The 19,121-nt window shown below is 31.4% G+C and overlaps 2 protein-coding genes across 2 annotated transcripts; both read left to right on the top strand.

Annotated features, from left to right (window-relative positions):
• Positions 1 to 9,659: 9,659 nt before the first annotated feature.
• Positions 9,660 to 13,427, top strand: LOC130950559 (protein NRT1/ PTR FAMILY 1.2-like). Its single transcript, XM_057879090.1, has 4 exons — positions 9,660 to 9,917; positions 10,003 to 10,220; positions 11,162 to 11,709; positions 11,945 to 13,427. Exons 1-4 carry the CDS (start codon positions 9,803 to 9,805, stop codon positions 12,906 to 12,908), a joined length of 1,845 nt encoding a protein of 614 aa, XP_057735073.1. The 5' UTR covers positions 9,660 to 9,802; the 3' UTR covers positions 12,909 to 13,427.
• A 1,580-nt stretch (positions 13,428 to 15,007) lies between these two features.
• LOC130948865 (F-box/kelch-repeat protein At3g23880-like) lies at positions 15,008 to 16,348 on the top strand. Its single transcript, XM_057877739.1, has one exon. The coding sequence runs from the start codon at positions 15,008 to 15,010 to the stop codon at positions 16,346 to 16,348; it is 1,341 nt and encodes a 446-aa protein (XP_057733722.1).
• The last annotated feature ends 2,773 nt before the right edge of the window (positions 16,349 to 19,121 follow it).

Raw genomic sequence — 19,121 nt, 5'->3', positions numbered from 1 at the left:
TAAATATCAAAAATACTATTTGTATATTAAAATCAGCTATTAAAATTAATATATTGATATATTTGTGTATTTATATATAATATATAGTTTAATACATTTTGTTAAATTTAAAAAAAATTATTTATTGTGATGATAAATATTTAATTACTTGATTAAGAATTGATTCTAATTTATGGATTGATTGTTTGTGCTATAAAATTTTAGGATTGGTCTTAATATTAATGGTGAATTGGTTAAATTTGAAAAGAATTCATCATCAAGAGTAAAAAAATTATTGCTGCTAAGAATAGTAAAAAAAATAATCATAACAATTATGAGCTAATAATGAATTATCAATGCAATAATTTGATTATATTTGGATATATATAAGGAAACATGAAGAAAATAAGAAAAGGAAAGTTGCCGCTTATAGGAAGAAAATAATCATGTCTTAAATGTGGAATTGATCAGCTGCAACGATTAGCAAAAGAATCGTTTTTGCTATAAGAAGAAGAACAATGTTTGATGAGGATCAAGGAGAACATTTAGAAATTAAACACTGCACTATTAAATGTCTTTTTTGTTTTTTTACTTTGGTTTGTATTTGATATTTAATTTTGAGTCTTCTTAATACTAAAAAAAATATATAATTTATTGAGAAATTCTAGAGGGGTTTGGAGTTTTTAATGGAAAAGAGAGTTGTTTTAATGAAAGTTGAAACTACTAAACCAGCTTCATGAGAGGTTACAAACAGTTAAACTCATGAGTAAGAGAGAGGATACTGTAATCTGGAAATTTAATAAATCTGATTTTTTCTCAACTAACTCCTTTGTGCAGGTGATGCAAGTAGAAGTTTTTTCGGAGAATATCACGAGTTATAGCTTCACTAGTGCTATTTGGAGAGGTTTCATTCCTCCAAAGATCGAGCTGTTTTCTTTGTTTGTATTGGTCGATAGGGTGAATACTAATAATAGATTGTGTACACTAGGCGTTATTGAAAAGCATGATAATATGTGTGTGTTATGCTGTAAATCTGTAGAGTCTGTATTTCATTTGTTTATTGGATGTGAGCTTCTTGAGTGCTTGGCTGTTTGTTCTTGAGAGGTTATGGACAATACCAGGTTCACTAAAGGAGCACTTTTAAAGTTGGACGATTGGCTCAGTGAGGAGGACTGAAAGAAAGCGGTGGTTCATTGGTTTTTTTGCTGTTGTATGGACAGTCTAGGTAGAAAAAAATGCGAGGATATTCAGAAATCAAGCTTCTGGCGTGGAGGAAATTATCAACAGATCCTTCAATTTCTATGATGAATAGTTTGGCGGTGAACTCTATGGTTATTGATGACAATGCTAAAGATGACTAGAAGTTGGTTTGTACTTGGTGTTGTTGGTTTATACTGATTTGTTTTTTAATGCTCCATTTTGTGTATTAAGCTCTTTACTTAAAAAAAAATTATTAAAAAATTATTAGAAAAAGTTTATAAATAAAAAATCATAAACTAAGAAGAAAAAATAAGTTAATTTCAGATTCAATTTGTTCTTAGTTTTAATTTGTTTAGTTTTAGTGATTTGATTTGGTTTTGGTGTTAGTTTGTAAATCATGAAATTATTGCTTTCTTTGTCTTAAGATAGAACCGATTTAGTTCAGTTTGTCTTTGTATTAGTTTTTACATTAGTAATTATAATTTTAAATTAGATATAATAAAATTTCGTTATTATTATAATAAAGACCGGACGTAGATCTCATTACATATTAAAATTGAACTAAGATATTTACTGATATATGAATCTATCTACTCTTCCCTCATTTAAATTATTAGTTGTATAAAATAAATTTTATGTTTTGTAAATCAACAAAATAATTAAATAGGCCGTGTGAAGTGTGAACATAATGTGAAAGCGGTGCAAGGGATTTGCATAGCAAAAAAATAAACCTTTGAAATTGGCCTATGATGAAGGAACATAGATAATAAACAATCTTGTGTCGTGAACCATGAGGCATTTTTTTATTATTATTTTCTCTGTGATTGATGCCTTTTCCGAAGTTGGCTAACCATATAGTTGTTCTTTTATTCATATTCGATTTTGTAATTAAAGATTGGTCACACTATTAAATGTGAACATTTTGTAAAGGGAAGGTCAATTGTACATGCAAAGTGGACTTCTAATTATAGACGCACCTATCAATATTACAGCTACCCAATTTAATTCATGACCCCACAAAAAGAAAAAAAAAACTATTTTTTTCAATATTTCAGCACTTATTTAATATTTTTTTTATTTTTCCCAGGTCAGTAGAGTGTTTTCACATAATAATAATAATAACAAAATTGAATTAGAATATTAGTTAAATAAATAAAAATAAAATATTTTAATTTTCTCAATATATTTGAGTACGTTACAGACTTCAAAAGTTTTTTTTTTCCACGAATAATTTCTTCTTAACAGCTTAACACACACAACATTATTTACGAATGAAGATGGCAAGAAAATATCCGCTAAGCTTAGAAGCTGCAAATCTATATATCTTTTGAATGATTGATGAAGAATATATACCACACAAAAATAAATCAAAATGATTGGATTCAGTAGTGGTCACAATTCACAACTCACATGAAAGGAACGAACGTGCTCCAATACTAGGATAACTTACTTTAATTTTAGCACTTCATCAATGTATAATAATTGTGATCAATTTAATTGATGCACTATCACATTAAAATATTATTAGAGTTACCAATAATTAATAGATAAAATATTTATGAAGTTAATTTAAAATATTCTTATAAATAATGTGATTCTTGTATTATATATAACATAATTTTAATATATAATTTTTATTTTTTTATTTTTATTTTTTTTTATGATATGAGAATCATGCTATTTGGGATAGGATATATTTTTTCATAAAATTACTGTATTTTCTTTCACAAAGTTATTTTTTTCTGTGTTATTATTCTTCTTTTTCTTTGCATCTATTGATGTTTTCTCACTTTAACCATAATTCCATCTTCTTCATATCATCTTTTCAAGTTCAACAGACCAAAAATCACTAGCATTTGTTGGCAGTCCCAGCTTTACCGCCACTATTCTCTTTCTCTTTTTTTTTTCTATGCGTCACCGTGCCGCACACATAGTTTCCTCTACGGCCCGCGCCAGATCTTCTCTTAACCAGAGCACAAACTTTGTTCTTTCTTTTTGTTATGACCAGAATTGCGGCTCATGCCGCACCCCTCTCTTTCTTTGTCTTTTTCTTCCTTTCGCGTCACATGTACTGCTTTTTCTCAATCATCTCATCAAAATTTATCCAAAATGGAATTATTGACATTTTTCATTCAAAGCTTGCGGGACATATTAAAATATTATTAGAGTTGTTAGTAGTTTAGAATTAAGTTAGTAATTACCGGTAGTTACTAGATAAAATATTTATAAAGTTAGTTAGCAATATTTTTATAAATAGGACGACTCTTGTATTATGAAAAAATAACTTTAACATAGCAACTTTAATACATATTTATCATTTTTTTAATTTCATTTTAAAATAATTTTACACATATATTTAATTATGTAATATCAAATCATTAAAAATAACTATTTTTTATATTGATTACGTGAATAGTAATCTAAAATAACGAATATAATTACACAACTATATAAAATACTTTACACTAATAGTATATCAAAATTAAACTTTAATTTAAATATGATAATAATATAGACAGTCTAAAAAACATTCTAATATCTTTTCTTAAATATCAAGTGAAATAAAAATGAATATAATTGATGTTTTAATCTTAAAAAGTAGTATTTTCTTCCAAAACACAATTTTTAGAAGGATTTATTTGTTAGCAGGATATATACTTTTTATATTTTTTACAGTAATTCACTCATATTCAAATTAGTATATGATTCAATTGTAATATACATTAACTAAATTTTTTTAAGTTCATTAAAAAAATTATATATTTAAAGTTTAAACACATTTTTTAGATATAGTAATTAATTTTTTAATAAATCCAAAAAAACAAATTGGAGACTGTTAAATTAAAATGAGATTTTTTTATTAATTTATTCTCTTTTATATATTAATTTAGTAATATTACATTCATTTACTTGTTTTTTTTTTTTTAAGTAGCTAGCCACCGGTTTATCTATTACCTTCGGGAGATAAGATTTTTTTTAGGAAAAGATTTAAATGGCCATATTGGGAGAGAAATGACTGAGTATGAGAGTATTTATAGAGGCCATAGTTTCGGGGTGATCAATGCCAAGAGTAAAATTATTTTAGACTTTTTTTCAACCTTTGATCTTCTCATCGCAAATATATATTTTAAAAAAAGAGACGAACATCTTTATAACTTATAAGAGTGGCATGACAAACTTTCAAATCGACTTCTTCTTGTTGAGGAGAGTAGACCAAAAATTTTGCATTAATTGTAAAATTATCTCAAGAGAGAGTTTGACAACACAACATAGGGTGCTCGTCATGGATTTTCGAGTTGAGCAAAAGTTGAGAAAAAGACATCATACGAAGAACCCAAGAACGAGGTGGTGACAGATGAAAGGTAAGGAATAAAGAAGCTTCCTATGACGAGTAGGAGAAGAGGCAAAGTGGGATGGGAATGGAAGCGCGTAAGCGATGTGAATGGAGATGGCAGAAATTATTAGAATAATAGCAAAAGAAAGTTTTGGTGAATCTAAAGGAATAGGACCAAGAGACAAGGAGTCCTGGTGGTAGAATATGAGTGTACAAGAAAAGATAAAGATAAAAAGTGAGAGTTTTAAAGAGTGGTTTTTATGCCGCAACGCAGATAACTGGGAAAAATATAAGGCGGCTAAGAAAGAGACAAAAGTGGCTGTAACTGAAGCAAGAACAAAAGCACATGAGTGTCTTTACCAGTCTTTGGGTATGAAAAAAGGAGAAAAAGGTATATATAGAATCACAAAGAGCCGTGAAAGAAGAATAAGAGATTTGGATAAGGTTAAGTGCATAAAGGATAATGATGGAGATGTGTTGGCCCAAGAGGAGAAGATTAATGAAAGGTGGAAGAGTTACTTCTACGAGTTATTTAATGAGGGACAGAAGACTCTTCCGAGCCTTGGTCGGTTATGCACAACGGAAGAAGATCAAAATTTTGACTACTATTGAAGGATTCGAGACTTCAAGGTAAAAGAGGCTCTAAAGCAGATGAAAAATGGCAAGGCAGTAGGACCTGATAATATCCCAATTGAGGTTTGGAAGGGCCTTGGAGAAAAAAGCATCAACTAGTTAACTAAGCTTTTTAATGAGATTTTAAGGTCAAAGAAGATTACTGATGAGTGGAGAAAGAGCACCTTGGTACCTATCTACAAGAATAAGGGGGATATACAAAGTTGTGGAAGTTATAGAGGGATTAAGCTCATGAGTCATATCATGAAGTTATGGGAAAGGGTGATAGAATGGAGGTTGAGAAAAGAGACACAAGTAACAGAGAACTAATTTGGATTTATGCCAGGCAGATCTACTACTGAAGCGATATACCTATTAAGAAGGATGATGGAGAGGTATTGTAGTAATAAAAGGGATCTACATATGGTGTTTATTGATTTAGAAAAAGCGTATGATAGGGTGCTAAGGGATGTCTTATGGAAGGTTTTAGAAAAGAAGAGAGTAAGGATTGCATATATTCGTGCAATTAAAGACATGTATGATGGGGCCACAACTAGTATGAAGACTTAAGGTGGTGTGACAGAGGAATTTTCTATTGGTATAGGATTACACCAGGGATCATTCTTAAATCCATACCTTTTCACATTAGTCTTGGAAGTACTCACAGAGCACATCCAAGAGCCTGTGCCATAGTTCATGCTTTTTGCCGATGATATCGTCCTTATGGGAGAGTCAATAGATGACCTAAATAAGAAGTTGGACTTATGGAGAAAAGCTCTAGAAGTGTATGGTCTGCGCATAAGTCGTAGCAAGACGGAATATATGGAATGTAAGTTCAGTTTAAGAAGGGAAAACGCTAATATATAGGTAAAGATCGGAGAAAACATCTTACGAAAAGTTAGAAGTTTTAAGTATCTTGGGTGCATCATACAGGATAATGGAGAGATTAAACATGATGTAAATCATAGGATCCAAGCAGGTTGGTCAAAATGGCGGAGTGCATCTGATTTTATATGCCATAAAAAAGTGCCTTTAAAATTTAAAGGTAAATTCTATCGCACCGCTATAAGGCTGGCTATACTTTATGGTACGGAGTGTTGGGCGGCCAAAGGGGAGCACGAACACAAGTTGAGTGTGGCAGAGATGAAGATGTTGAGATGGATGAATGATCATACGTGATTGGATAAAATAAGGAACGAAAATATAAGAAAGAGAGTTGGAGTAGTACCCATTGTAAAAAAGATGGTTGAATCGTGTCTCAAGTGGTTTGGACATGTGAGAAGAAGATCGATAGAACACACAGTCAGGAGGGTGGATGAGATGGAAGATAGACAAAGGGTAAAAGGAAGAGGAAGACCTAAGAAAACCATCCATGAGATGGTCAAACGAGATCTACATATAAACAGTTTCTCTGTAGATATGATACATGACAGATCACAATAGCATCGTTTGATCCATATAGTCGATCCCACCTAATAGGACAAGACTTTGTTGTTGTTGTTTGTTGTTGTAGCTAGCCACTGATTTGAGATTATACAATGGGAATATATCTAAAGGAGTAAATATCACTTGGCAAAAAAAAAAAAAACTCACACTCACACGCACATAAATTTCTGTATTTCAATTTAGGTTGGTAAATAAATAACTTTTTAAAATAAAAAATCGCAAATTCAACTGTATACACAAATCGCAAATTTCTGTGTACAATGAAAAATCGGAAATTAAAGTGTCACTACTTTAATTTGATTATGATAAAATGAAAAGAGAAACATACAATGGCTATAGAAGCAGAAATAAATAAATAATTAATCTAATAAAAACTCCACTTGCATATTTGGATTTGTATGTCCCCATCCACAATCTGAAACCAATCAAGAAGATTTTGAATAATATAATGTTTGACTCCCAATAATTGTAGGCTTGTTGCTAGGGCACAAGCTGAGTGATAATAATCTAGTGGATCCACTAAATCGGGTTCAAACTTCCCAATCAAGTGCAGCGCAAGAAATATATATATGATTTTATGTAATATGATAATAAATTTTAGATTATCTGTTAGTTTATTATAAAATTTTCGAAGTACGATTAACAAACCTAAACTTAGACTATAAAATATTAAATACTAATTAACAGCTATGAAATATTTACCCTGTTTTTTTTTTTTTTTATATTGGAACGTCGTGTGAGAAACACGGCTCATTTTATTGGATATTGGGTAATTATTAGTATGATGCCTCGTTATTGAATAATATTGTGATGTTTTATAAGGTTTTGGGATTAATAATTTACAGGAGGGAGATTGTTTTAGACAGATTTTTTTTAAAATATAAAAACACAATACAAAGAGAGTGTATTGTCATACGTCGATCATGCAAGTATTTTATAAAAAGTGGAGTATAGAAACAATATAAAAAAAAAATATTCTTATTCTATTAGAACAATATCTTTAGTCTTTTGTTAAATACTGTTTATAGACATTTTTAAATAAAATTTTATCTTCTCACAAATAATGAAGTAAAAGATTTGAAAAACACATATATTGAATAGAATGATATATTGATTAATAAAAAGATGAGAATTGATAATACATCTCTTGTGGATAGTATTTTCACTAGTAAAAAAAATATTTTTTTATAATTCGCCACCTGATAATACGTCTCCGAATTATACTTTTATAAATAAAAAAATATGTCTCTTATAATACATTTTAATTAGTTGTTTGTGTCACTCCAAAAATTTGTTAAACACTAAATCACCCAATATTTAAGTGATTCATTAAATATATAAAAAAAAATTAACCATACATACCCTTCTTCTAGTTGCCATGTTTTCATCTTATCTATGATGTTTCTCTGCAATTCATCCCACATGCAATTTTTTTTTTTGTATTTAATCGTATTTTAATAAAAATAAAAAAATTTTAAACGTAATTAGATATATTCAAATAATATGATTAATTGATTATACATCTATATGTTCAATTGCATTCTTAGTTCAATATATTTAAAAATACATTACAGGATTAAAAAAATTAAAAATATAAAAATTAATTTATATTTTAATATTAATATAAACAAAAATTTGAAATTAAGTATGACTTATATCCTGTCATGTCTCATATCTCACCCTCATGCTTCATTGTTTTACATATTTTTTTCATCCGTTAATTGTTCATATTAATATATAAAATAAAAAAAAATTTAGTTTTTGAAAGATTTTTCATCTTTTAAATGGGAAATTAAACGTCACATAATTGACACAAAATAATCTAATAAAAAATGTGTTAATTTTTTTTAAAAAGATGTATGTTACGACTTGGTGGTTATTGTTCTAAAGCCAAATTCAATAGAGAATTACTTATATTGATTTTATCAAACTCCATGTTTATTTAGTATTAAAATTTAATTTTGATACATTGTCAATATTAAATAATTTTATGTGTGAATCTAATCACATTATGATACGTTAGTAAAAATAATTACTTTTATATTCACGGTGTAAATATTCGTTTAAAAAAATAAATGTAATTAAATGATTGTATAAATTATAAAATATTTTATATGATTGACACATCAAAATTAAACTCTTAGTATTAACTTAAAATATATGTTCCATTATAAACTAAATTATTATTTTTCATTTAATTTCAATAAACTCCTTGTACGAAATTTGTTTTACACAAATATTTAATCGTGTAATACTGTTCTCCTAAATATCTTCTACCCAATAGTAATTTCTAAATAAAAAGTGGAACATTTTTATTATTTTAAGATATTAGTTGCATTTGAATACTTCTCTTATTTATGTATTTAAATTATAGTTTATGTTATGTGTACATTAAAATCAGCCATCAAAATTAGCTACTAGTATAAAATGTATATTAAAACATAAATACACATTGAAAATAAGTTAAACCACATATATATTTATACATAAAACATTGGTGACGAATTTCGATGACTGATTTTTATGTACGAATAATATTTTTGTCAAATTATTTAAAGCCAAGTTTGCTATTTTGAAAGCCAACAAGTAATAGTTCAAATGACATAGTCTTCTCATACTCAACTAACAGATTGCGGGTTTGAGTCTCCTATCTTTGATAAAAAAAAAAGTTTGCTATTTTGAATTTCTCAAATTAGTAGTTTTAGACGTTTTCTTGATGGGTTTTTGCTAGAGTGGTTGTTAAGATTTCTATAATTCTATTTTGGAAAATTTTATCCCAAAAATTAAAAGATATGAGAAAGTTTAACTTTCAATGTATTTATTAAAAAGAAATGTCAAACTTTCTATTATTAGTATCATAGATTTTATCGATAGCTAAATTTCTCTTTTAAAAAAAAAAATCTCAAATAGATGACCCCATCATAGATTATTCCAAAATGTATGTATCCTAGTTTAATTAATGAATTTATTAATTAGTAATAATTAATGAATAATGTTGGGACAAGACACAAACATGGTCCAAAGGTGGTTCACTACTTGAGCTGTGTTATCTATGCACACACGCTTATCATTCTTCACTTTCCCATTTCCCACTCATTACACAAGCTATGACATCACACTTCATTAAGCAAATTATTTTTTCTTCCTTTTAATTATTATCTCTGCTGCATGTCAAGTTCTATTTAAGATTTTCACTCTTTTTCTCCACAAGAAAGTAGAAACAAGTTTTCAATGGAGAAGGAAGAAGTTGAGCATTCCACAAGTGAAGTGGAAATGGCTTCTCATCAAAACATGTCACAACCACAAAAGAAGAAGGGTGGTCTTGTTACCATGCCTTTCATCATAGGTACTTACAAGTTAATAACTTAACATAATTATTGTGTTATGTGATTTGTTTTTTTAATTTGTTTGGTTTATGTTAATAATGGCAGCAAATGAAGCACTTGCAAGTGTTGCAACAATTGGTCTTTTGCCAAACATGGTGTTATATTTGATGGGGAGTTACAAGCTCCATTTGGATAAAGCAACTCAGATACTCCTTCTATCACAGGCAACAAGCCATTTCACACCTGTGGTTGGTGCTTTCATTGCTGATTCTTATTTGGGTCGCTTCCTTGCTGTTGGATTAGGATCCATAATCACTTTTCTGGTAAATAATCCTTTTTTCAACCTTATGAGTTCAATCAATAATTGTCCTTTTTGCCCTTCAATTATTATCATGTAAGAAAAGAAATTTAGTGAGGAGGGAAGGATAGTGTTGGAAATTCAAGTGTAAGTAGTTTGGTCTTACATTAGTAAGTTTGGATTAAGTGAGACATTAAGATTTTGAATCAACTTATTTTGTGATTTTGCACTTAATTAGTTTAATTTAGATCTCCCAAAAGGCTTGTCTTGTTCTGTTCCTTTCAATTATTGCCAAAATAGTAAGAAAATAAATTAAAGAGGGAAGGTAGATGAAAAACAGATGTAGTTTGATAAAATTATGAAAGAATAGGAAAAGAAAAGAAAAGATGAAGAAATTTTATTGATTGTTGATTAATTGAATTGTATTGAAGTGAAGTGTAAACTATGAGGATAAAACTAAATATATATAGAGCATTGTTCTATGAAAGATAAAAGCAAATAAAGATAAGATAAAGAAAAGATAAGATAAGATAATAAAGACTAAAATTAGAACTGAATGTATGTATTTTGTTAGGCTGAATTTGTGGGCCACGAGATTTTTTTATTATTGTCATGGGCTAAGGTAGAAGAGTAGTTTAATATAGTTCTCTTTAATGTTAAACAATATGTCAAATGAATTATGCTTAGAGGGCATGGAGGGTACTCAAAATTTGTTCATGATAGCAATATAAATACTTTTGTTTTCTGTTATTTGTTATCAAAGATCAGAGTTTCATGAAATGAAGGTATGGATTAAAGTTATATAAGATTGCATGATACAAAAATATTTATTATGAAGACAAGATCACTATTTCAATGTACTAATTCTCCAACAAAGACTAAATACTAACTTTTCAGTTTTCACTTATCTAATCACCTCAGAAATGTTGAAAACATTCTTAATCTTTTTTCTTCCTTTTGTTGCAGGGATTGGCACTCATGTGGCTAACTGCCATGATCCCTCAGGCAAGGCCTCCACCTTGCAATCCAGCAGCCGGAAAATGTATGTCGGCGACGAATCCACAAATGGCAATGTTACTCTCAGCCTTTGCTCTCATGTCCATTGGAAATGGAGGCCTTTCATGCTCCCTAGCATTTGGTGCAGACCAAGTGAATAAAAAGGACAACCCTAATAACCAAAGAGCCTTGGAAATTTTCTTCAGTTGGTATTATGCTTCAGCATCAATTTCTGTCATAATTGCATTCACTGGCATTGTATATATCCAAGATCATCTTGGATGGAAACTTGGTTTTGGTGTTCCTGCAGCACTTATGCTCATGTCTACTATCTTCTTCTTCCTTGCTTCTCCACTTTATATCAAGAATAAGATACAAGGCAGCTTGATCACCGGCTTTGCTCGAGTGATCGTGGCGTCCTATAAGAACAGGAAGCTTCCATTGCCGGCTCAGAGCTCAGCCGGAATGTATCATCATAAGAAGGACTCTGAATTTGTTGTTCCATCTGATAAACTAAGGTAGAAAATCACATATTCACTTTAATATAACTCCTCTGAAGTAAGCTTTTTCTCAAGTTTGAGAGTAAGGGTGCATTTCTTCTTAGTGCCTGTTTCCTTCTAAGTGAAATCGGCTACATGAATCAAACACTATCATTGTGTCGTGTCTATGCATTGGGATGCGAAGTTAACTCTCTAAATCAGTGATCTAAGACTAAATTACTGAACATGTGACACTGCTTTGTGTGCTTTTCAGGTTTCTGAACAAAGCATGCCTCATTAGAGATCCAGAAAATGACATAACTTCTGATGGCTTGGCCTTAAATCCATGGAGTCTTTGCACAGTAAATCAAGTAGAAGAGCTGAAAGCTATCATCAGAGTAATTCCTCTATGGTCTACAGGGATCATGATGTCTCTTAGCATTGGAGGCTCATTTGGATTGCTGCAAGCAAAATCACTGAACAGACACATCACTTCAAACTTTGAAGTTCCAGCAGGTTCTTTTAGTGTGATCATGATAGTTACAATATTCTTATGGATTGCTCTCTATGATCGTGCCATTATTCCTCTAGCATCAAAGCTCAGAGGGAAACAAGTTAGGATCACTGCTAAAAGAAGAATAGGACTAGGCCTGTTCTTCTCTTTTCTCCACTTTGTAGCCGGTGCTACCGTCGAGACCACAAGGCGAAGAAGAGCAATCGAGGAAGGACACATTAATGATCCTCATGCAGTGTTGAAGATGTCAGCAATGTGGCTTTTCCCTCAACTTATCTTGGGTGGCATAGCTGAAGCATTCAATGCAATAGGCCAGAATGAGTTCTATTACACAGAGTTTCCTAAGACTATGTCAAGTGTTGCTTCGTCTCTTGTCGGATTGGGAATGGCTGCAGGGAATGTGGTATCTTCCTTAGTATTCAGCATGGTGCAAAACCTCACTTCTAGAGGTGGAAAAGAAGATTGGATTTCAGATAACATTAACAAGGGTCATTATGATAAGTACTATTGGGTTCTTGCTTCAATTAGTGCTGTTAATATATTGTATTATCTGTTGTGTAGTTGGGCTTATGGACCTACATCTGATCAAGTAGTATCAAAGGTAAGTGATGAAAAGGGTTCAAATGAAGGAAGTGAATTGGGGAATGAGGGTGAGGAAATTGGACCAAAGGAGAAAGAGTTAACTGAATTTGGTCATGGTGGTCAAGTTCATAAAGGTACTTAAGGTTGAGCCAATAATCTGTCACTTTATTTTGTCAACTAAATTCATGTGAAAGATGGAAGAGGTGAAGTTTGGGTTCATGATGATAATTAAGGAAAAGCAAGGATTAGTTGGCTAGTTGAATTGTTTTATAGTTGATTAAAGGGTGTATTATATGGGGAGCAACAACCAATTTGGATAGCCTTATTTTTGTTTACAAGTTTTTGGCTAGTAATAGATATAAGCAGGTTATGGATGCAGATATGTAAGGTATGCCTGAAGGTAATAAAGATTCAAATTTACTCCATAGAGAAATTGTATTGTTTTAGGATGATCTCTGATCTCTCAATGATATGAAAAAGAATAGATTTATAGATTATTTAGAACTCATTGCTGTATGAGTCTATGAAAGTTCATTTTATCTTCTTGTAATTGTATCAAGTTCTGAACTTATGATCATCTTAGATGACAAGTTATTGTTTTAGGGTAAAGTTTAGTGAAGAAAGAAAATAGAAACTATAATATCCCATATTTTAATGATCATTCATTCATGTTATGTTCTTCCATGTTGATTTTCAACATTTTGGTTCCCGGTTGTTATGCAGAACTGGCTAACATCTAAAGGGTCCATACTCCATAGTAGTTAGAATATTTTAGAATTAACAAATAAATAAACTTTTTGATTTACCAAACATAAAACGAACACAAACATCTTTTCGAAAAACTTTACCAAACCAAGCCTCAGTTAGCGCAACAAAATGATACATTGATTGGTTTCTTCCAACGAAATAACTTCAGTGGGATAAGGCTTGGATTCCTGAGCAAACTGCATAATCTTAACAACTTAACTGCATAAAAGAATGATCATAGATAATAAATTTGACCTGAACACTAGACATTAGACAGCTTTGTTTAAAGCATATCACCTAAATTATACACAAATAATATGTCAATTAGTTTCTAATAGTTTATAAAAAGGTAACTATTGTTAGTTGTTTCCGAAAATAATGTCATAGAAGAATTAACTATCTAAGTTTTAAAAATAAGTTACTACTTTTTTAAACAACCATGCCAAGGTTTTACCAAAAGTTTACCACCAAATCAGTCATATAAAAAATATATATTTAAATATAAAATATATATTAAAAATAAATTAAATAATACATATATTTATACATAAATATATAATTATTTAATAATTAACTTTTAATATATACATAATTTTTTAAAATAAATTATTAATAAGAGTTAATTTTCTTGAGATCATAATTTTTTTCAGGTAATTTCATCAAAAATTGAATTTATTTAGTCAAAATTTGAATTTTTTTTGAATATTACTCTTTATTTTACTAAAAATTAATTTTCTAATATTTTGAAACATTAAAATATTTTATAGAATATAAACTAAAAATAATATTAAATAATTAAATTTTTCAATTAACATCAAGTTATTAATTAATTTTTTAAAAATTATTTTATTTATTTTAAAATTTATATTATAAATTATAAATTTTTAATCTTAAATTTTAAATTACAAATATAAATATTAAAATTGACCAATGCTAATTAATTAAAATTGATTCTTTATATTTTTTATTAGATATATATACATATTTTTGTACACTGTTGTGAAGTTTTAAATATTTAATTATTTTATCACGAATTTAATTTTGATGATAGTGTAAAATACAGGTTAATTTTTTTTATATTGATCAAATATATGTGTAATATGTTGTTATTAAAAGATTGAGTGTTTTTTTATATGGCGTTAATTTTTTTTAATTGATATTAATCAAATCGGATGGTTGAATTTGTTTAAAGAGAAAAAATAAATTACAAATCAAAAAGTTCGATTTATATTTTAATTTTTTTATTTTTAAAAACAAAAATCGAAGTATCCAATTTCAATATTAAATAATTACTTTTGCTTGATGACTTTATGTAATTGAATACATCAAAATTAAAATTATTTATCACATGTTAAAACTTCAAAAGTTCTTTAAAACGTTTTTATCATTTTAATTTTTAATCTTGAGTAACATAAAAAATTTACAGAGAGGCACCCCTACACGCTCCAAAGAGATTGGAATTTTCAGTGCAGACAGAGGATCGGAGGAAGAGCAATGTCGCAGCCACGCGATGAGGACGACGACACCGAAAACGACGTTATCAAGAGGAAGGGGAAGGCTTTAAGAACCACCGCGGAACATCTCCTTCCTTCGGCGGCACCGCCGCCATTTCTTCCTGATGAGATCATCACCGAAATCCTGCTGAGGCTTCCAGCGAGGTTGCTTGTTCAGTTAAGGAGTGTCTGTAGTTCATGGAAAACCCTAATTTCCAGCTCCCAATTCGCCAGCGATCATCTTCGCCGTTCAATCACCGCCGCAGAACCAAGTTTTAGCGAGCCACGAATCGCTTATCCTAGATGGTGGCATAAACACAACAAATTCGGAGATTTCTCCGTACGATCCGTGTTCGAGAAGCCTTCTACGGAAGGGGTTTGCTTCGAGGGAAAACGTGACTACAACATTATTGGCTCTTGCAATGGATTACTCTGCTTGGTTGATGCTGATCATAATAAGATCCACAACCGTGTGAATGTCATCTTGTGGAACCCCTGCACTGGATTGACATCTCAAGAACTGGAATTTGAGGGTTTATTGAATGTTTGTGGCTTCGGCTATGACCATGTTAGTGACAGTTACAAGCTTGTTGGAATTGTAAATGAGGAAGAGAAAACACTAAAACCTCATAAATCTGCAACAACTATATATACATTTGGATTGAATTCTTCATGGAGAAAGATTCAGGATATGGCAGTTAAGGCCAGATATATAGAGAATAAGGAAGGGGTATTCGTCCCCGGCACCGGAACTCTTAATTGGATTGTTCCAGGTGATGGTGCTTTTAATCCCATGGTTCTTTCCCTTGATTTGGAGAAGGAGACTCATAGTTTGTTTTCCCCACCTAATCATAAGGATATGTATTGTCATTTCAAAATCCTAAAGTTATGTGTGCTGAAGAACTACCTTGCAATTTGTTGTGAACATAGAACTCATTGCCCTGTGTGGTTGATGAAGGAGTATGGAGTGTCTGAATCTTGGACTAAATTGGCCATGATCCCACAGTACCTTAACATACACGTTATTCCTCTGTATCTTCGGGAAAATGATGTTCTTCTGGGGACTGCTTCTCCTTATTCAAGAATAATTAGGTATAACTTAAACCATGGCAACTTTAAGTTCCCTGTCATTGATGGCCACAGGGATGGCATGATGAAAGTTGCTCCTTTGTCTAAGCACTCGATGGCGGCGAAGCGATTCCATGTTTATCATGAAAGCTTGGTTTCTCCATCACACTGTGGTCTTCTAAGTAGCACATCTGAAATGCGTTGGATCAAACTCATCAAAGTCAACAAAAACCCATGTCTACAATCTCTTCCAAGTGAATTCCTCTATTGGTAAAGGCTTTCTCGCCCTATTTAGTTTCTAGCTATTCTAGTTGAATGATTATATAGTTTTTTCAGATTTGGTGTAGGGCTGCAAAACTATACTTTCTGTTGACATGATTGTTCCATTGCTAAATCACAATGTCACAGCAATTTTTCTGCTTTATTTAGGATATTAAGGAATGACTATCATTTACTGGTGTTCATTTACAATTAGAGTTAATTTTTTCTAGTATCAAGTTCTATTTTTGTATGACAAGTTATCATTTTTAGGGTTAAGTTAAGGGAAGAAAGAAAATAGAAACTGTAATATCCCATAATTTAATGACTACAGTTTCATATTATGTTCTTCCATGTTGGTTTTCAACATTTTGGTTTTTGGATTGTTATTTAGAAGTTAGAACTGGTTTTGTCCATTGTCACTTAGAAACTGATTTTTATTCTTTTTTCTTACCTACATAATCACAGAAGTCAACCCATCCTTTTTTCCTACAACCTTTGCATCCAATTCAACCTCTTTCTGTCATCAAATTTTATATTAGAAATTTTAAAGAAAAATGAAACAAGATTTATAAAAAAACCAAAGATATTTAAACATGTAAAATAAAGAGAAAAAACTTATTTGAAGCTTTGCTATTGAGTAATACTATATACTAAAATCAAGAGAGACATAATCAAATGAATTATACGAGAGTGATAGAGTTTAGATCATCGTGAGAGCTATGACTATGATGAATAATTTTGAATAAGAATAACAATATTATCCGAGTGTACGGATATCCAAAATGCCCTTACTTGCTCGAGATAGATAATTCACTTTGAGTTTATTTGGTTGAAATTAAATTTAAAGAAACAAAATTTTTTAATAAAAAAATTATTTTTATTATTTTAATATGTTTGATAAAATTTTAGTAATAAAACTGAAAATAGTACAATAACAACAACAACAACAAAGCCTTGTCCCACTAAGTGGGGTCGGCTACATGAATCAAACGACGCCATTGTGCTCTGTCTTGTATCATGTCTACAGAGAGACCGTTTACATGTAGATCTCGTTTGACCACCTCACGGATGGTCTTCTTAGGTCTTCCTCTGCCTTTCGCTCTTTGTCCATCTTCCATCTCATCCACTCTCCTGACTGGATGTTCTATCGGTCTTCTTCCCACATGTCCAAACCACCTGAGACGCGATTCAACCATCTTTTCCACAATGGGTGCTACTCCAACTCTCTCCCTTATATCTTCATTCCTTATTTTATCCAATCGCGTATGACCACTCATCCATCTCAACATCTTCATCTCTGCCACACTCAGCTTATGTTCGTGCTCCCCTTTAGCCGCCCAGCACTCCGTACCATACAGCATAGCCGGTCTTATAGCGGTGCGATAGAATTTACCTTTAAGTTTTAAAGGCACTTTTTTGTCGCATATAAAACTAGATGCACTCCGCCATTTTGACCAACCTGCTTGGATCCTATGATTTACATCCTGTTCAATCTCTCCATTATCCTGTATGATGCACCCAAGATACTTAAAACTTTTAACTTTTCGTAGGATGTTTTCTCCAATCTTCACCTCTATATTGGAGTTTTCCCTTCTCAGACTGAATTTACATTCCATATATTCCGTCTTGTTACGGCTTATGCGCAGACCATACACTTCTAGAGCTTCTCTCCATAACTCCAACTTCTTATTTAGGTCTTCCCTTGACTCTCCCATAAGGACGATATCATTGGCAAAAAGCATGCACCATGGCACAGGCTCTTGGATGTGCTCTGTAAGTACTTCCAAGACTAATGTAAAAAGGTATGGACTTAAGGATGATCCCTGGTGTAATCCTATACCAATAGGAAATTCCTCTGTCACACCACCTTGAGTCTTCACACTAGTTGTGGCCCCATCATACATGTCTTTGATTGCCCGAATATATGCGATCCTTACTCTCCTCTTTTCTAAAACCTTCCATAAGACTTCCCTTGGTACCCTATCATACGCTTTTTCCAAATCAATAAACACCATGTGCAGATCCCTTTTATTACTACGATACATCTCCATCATCCTTCTTAATAGGTATATCGCTTCAGTGGTAGATCTGCCTGGCATAAATCCAAATTAGTTCTCTGTTACTTGTGTCTCTTTTCTCAACCTCCGTTCTATCATCCTTTCCCATAACTTCACAGTATGACTCATAAGCTTAATCCCTCTATAGTTTCCGCAACTTTGTATATCCCCCTTATTCTTGTAGATAGGTACCAAGGTGCTCTTTCTCCACTCATCAGGCATCTTCTTTGACCTTAAAATCTCATTAAAAAGCTTGGTTAACCAGTTGATGCCTTTTCCTCCAAGACCCTTCCAAACCTCAATCGGGATATTATCAGGTCCTACTGCCCTGCCATTTTTCATCTGCTTTAGAGCCTCTTTTACCTCGAAGTCTCGAATCCTTCGATAGTAGTCAAAGTTTTGATCTTCTTCCCTTGTGCATAATCGACCAAGACTCGGAAGAGTCTTCTGTCCCTCATTAAATAACTCGTAGAAGTAGCTCTTCCACCTTTCATTAATCTTCTCCTCTTGAGCCAACACCTCTCCATCCTTATCCTTTATGCACTTAACCTGATCCAAATCTCTCGTTCTTCTTTCCCGACTCTTTGCGATTCTATATATACATTTTTCTCCTTCTTTCGTGCCCAAAGACTGGTAGAGACCCTCATATACTCTTGTCCTTGCTTCACTTACAGCCACTTTTGTCTCTTTCTTAGCCGCCTTATATTTTTCCCAGTTATCTGCATTGCG

The sequence above is a fragment of the Arachis stenosperma genome, chromosome 9 (assembly GCF_014773155.1).
Source record: "Arachis stenosperma cultivar V10309 chromosome 9, arast.V10309.gnm1.PFL2, whole genome shotgun sequence".
NCBI classification, from domain to species: domain Eukaryota; kingdom Viridiplantae; phylum Streptophyta; class Magnoliopsida; order Fabales; family Fabaceae; genus Arachis; species Arachis stenosperma.
This window is presented reverse-complemented; position numbering and strand designations above follow the sequence as displayed.

Coding starts and splice junctions, on each gene's coding strand:
- LOC130950559 (XM_057879090.1), top strand. CDS start 9,803: ATGGAGAAGGAAGAAGTTGAGCATTCCACAAGTGAAGTGGAAATGGCT. Junction 9,918..10,002: donor TACCATGCCTTTCATCATAG/GTACTTACAAGT, acceptor TAATAATGGCAG/CAAATGAAGCACTTGCAAGT. Junction 10,221..11,161: donor GATCCATAATCACTTTTCTG/GTAAATAATCCT, acceptor CTTTTGTTGCAG/GGATTGGCACTCATGTGGCT.
- LOC130948865 (XM_057877739.1), top strand. CDS start 15,008: ATGTCGCAGCCACGCGATGAGGACGACGACACCGAAAACGACGTTATC.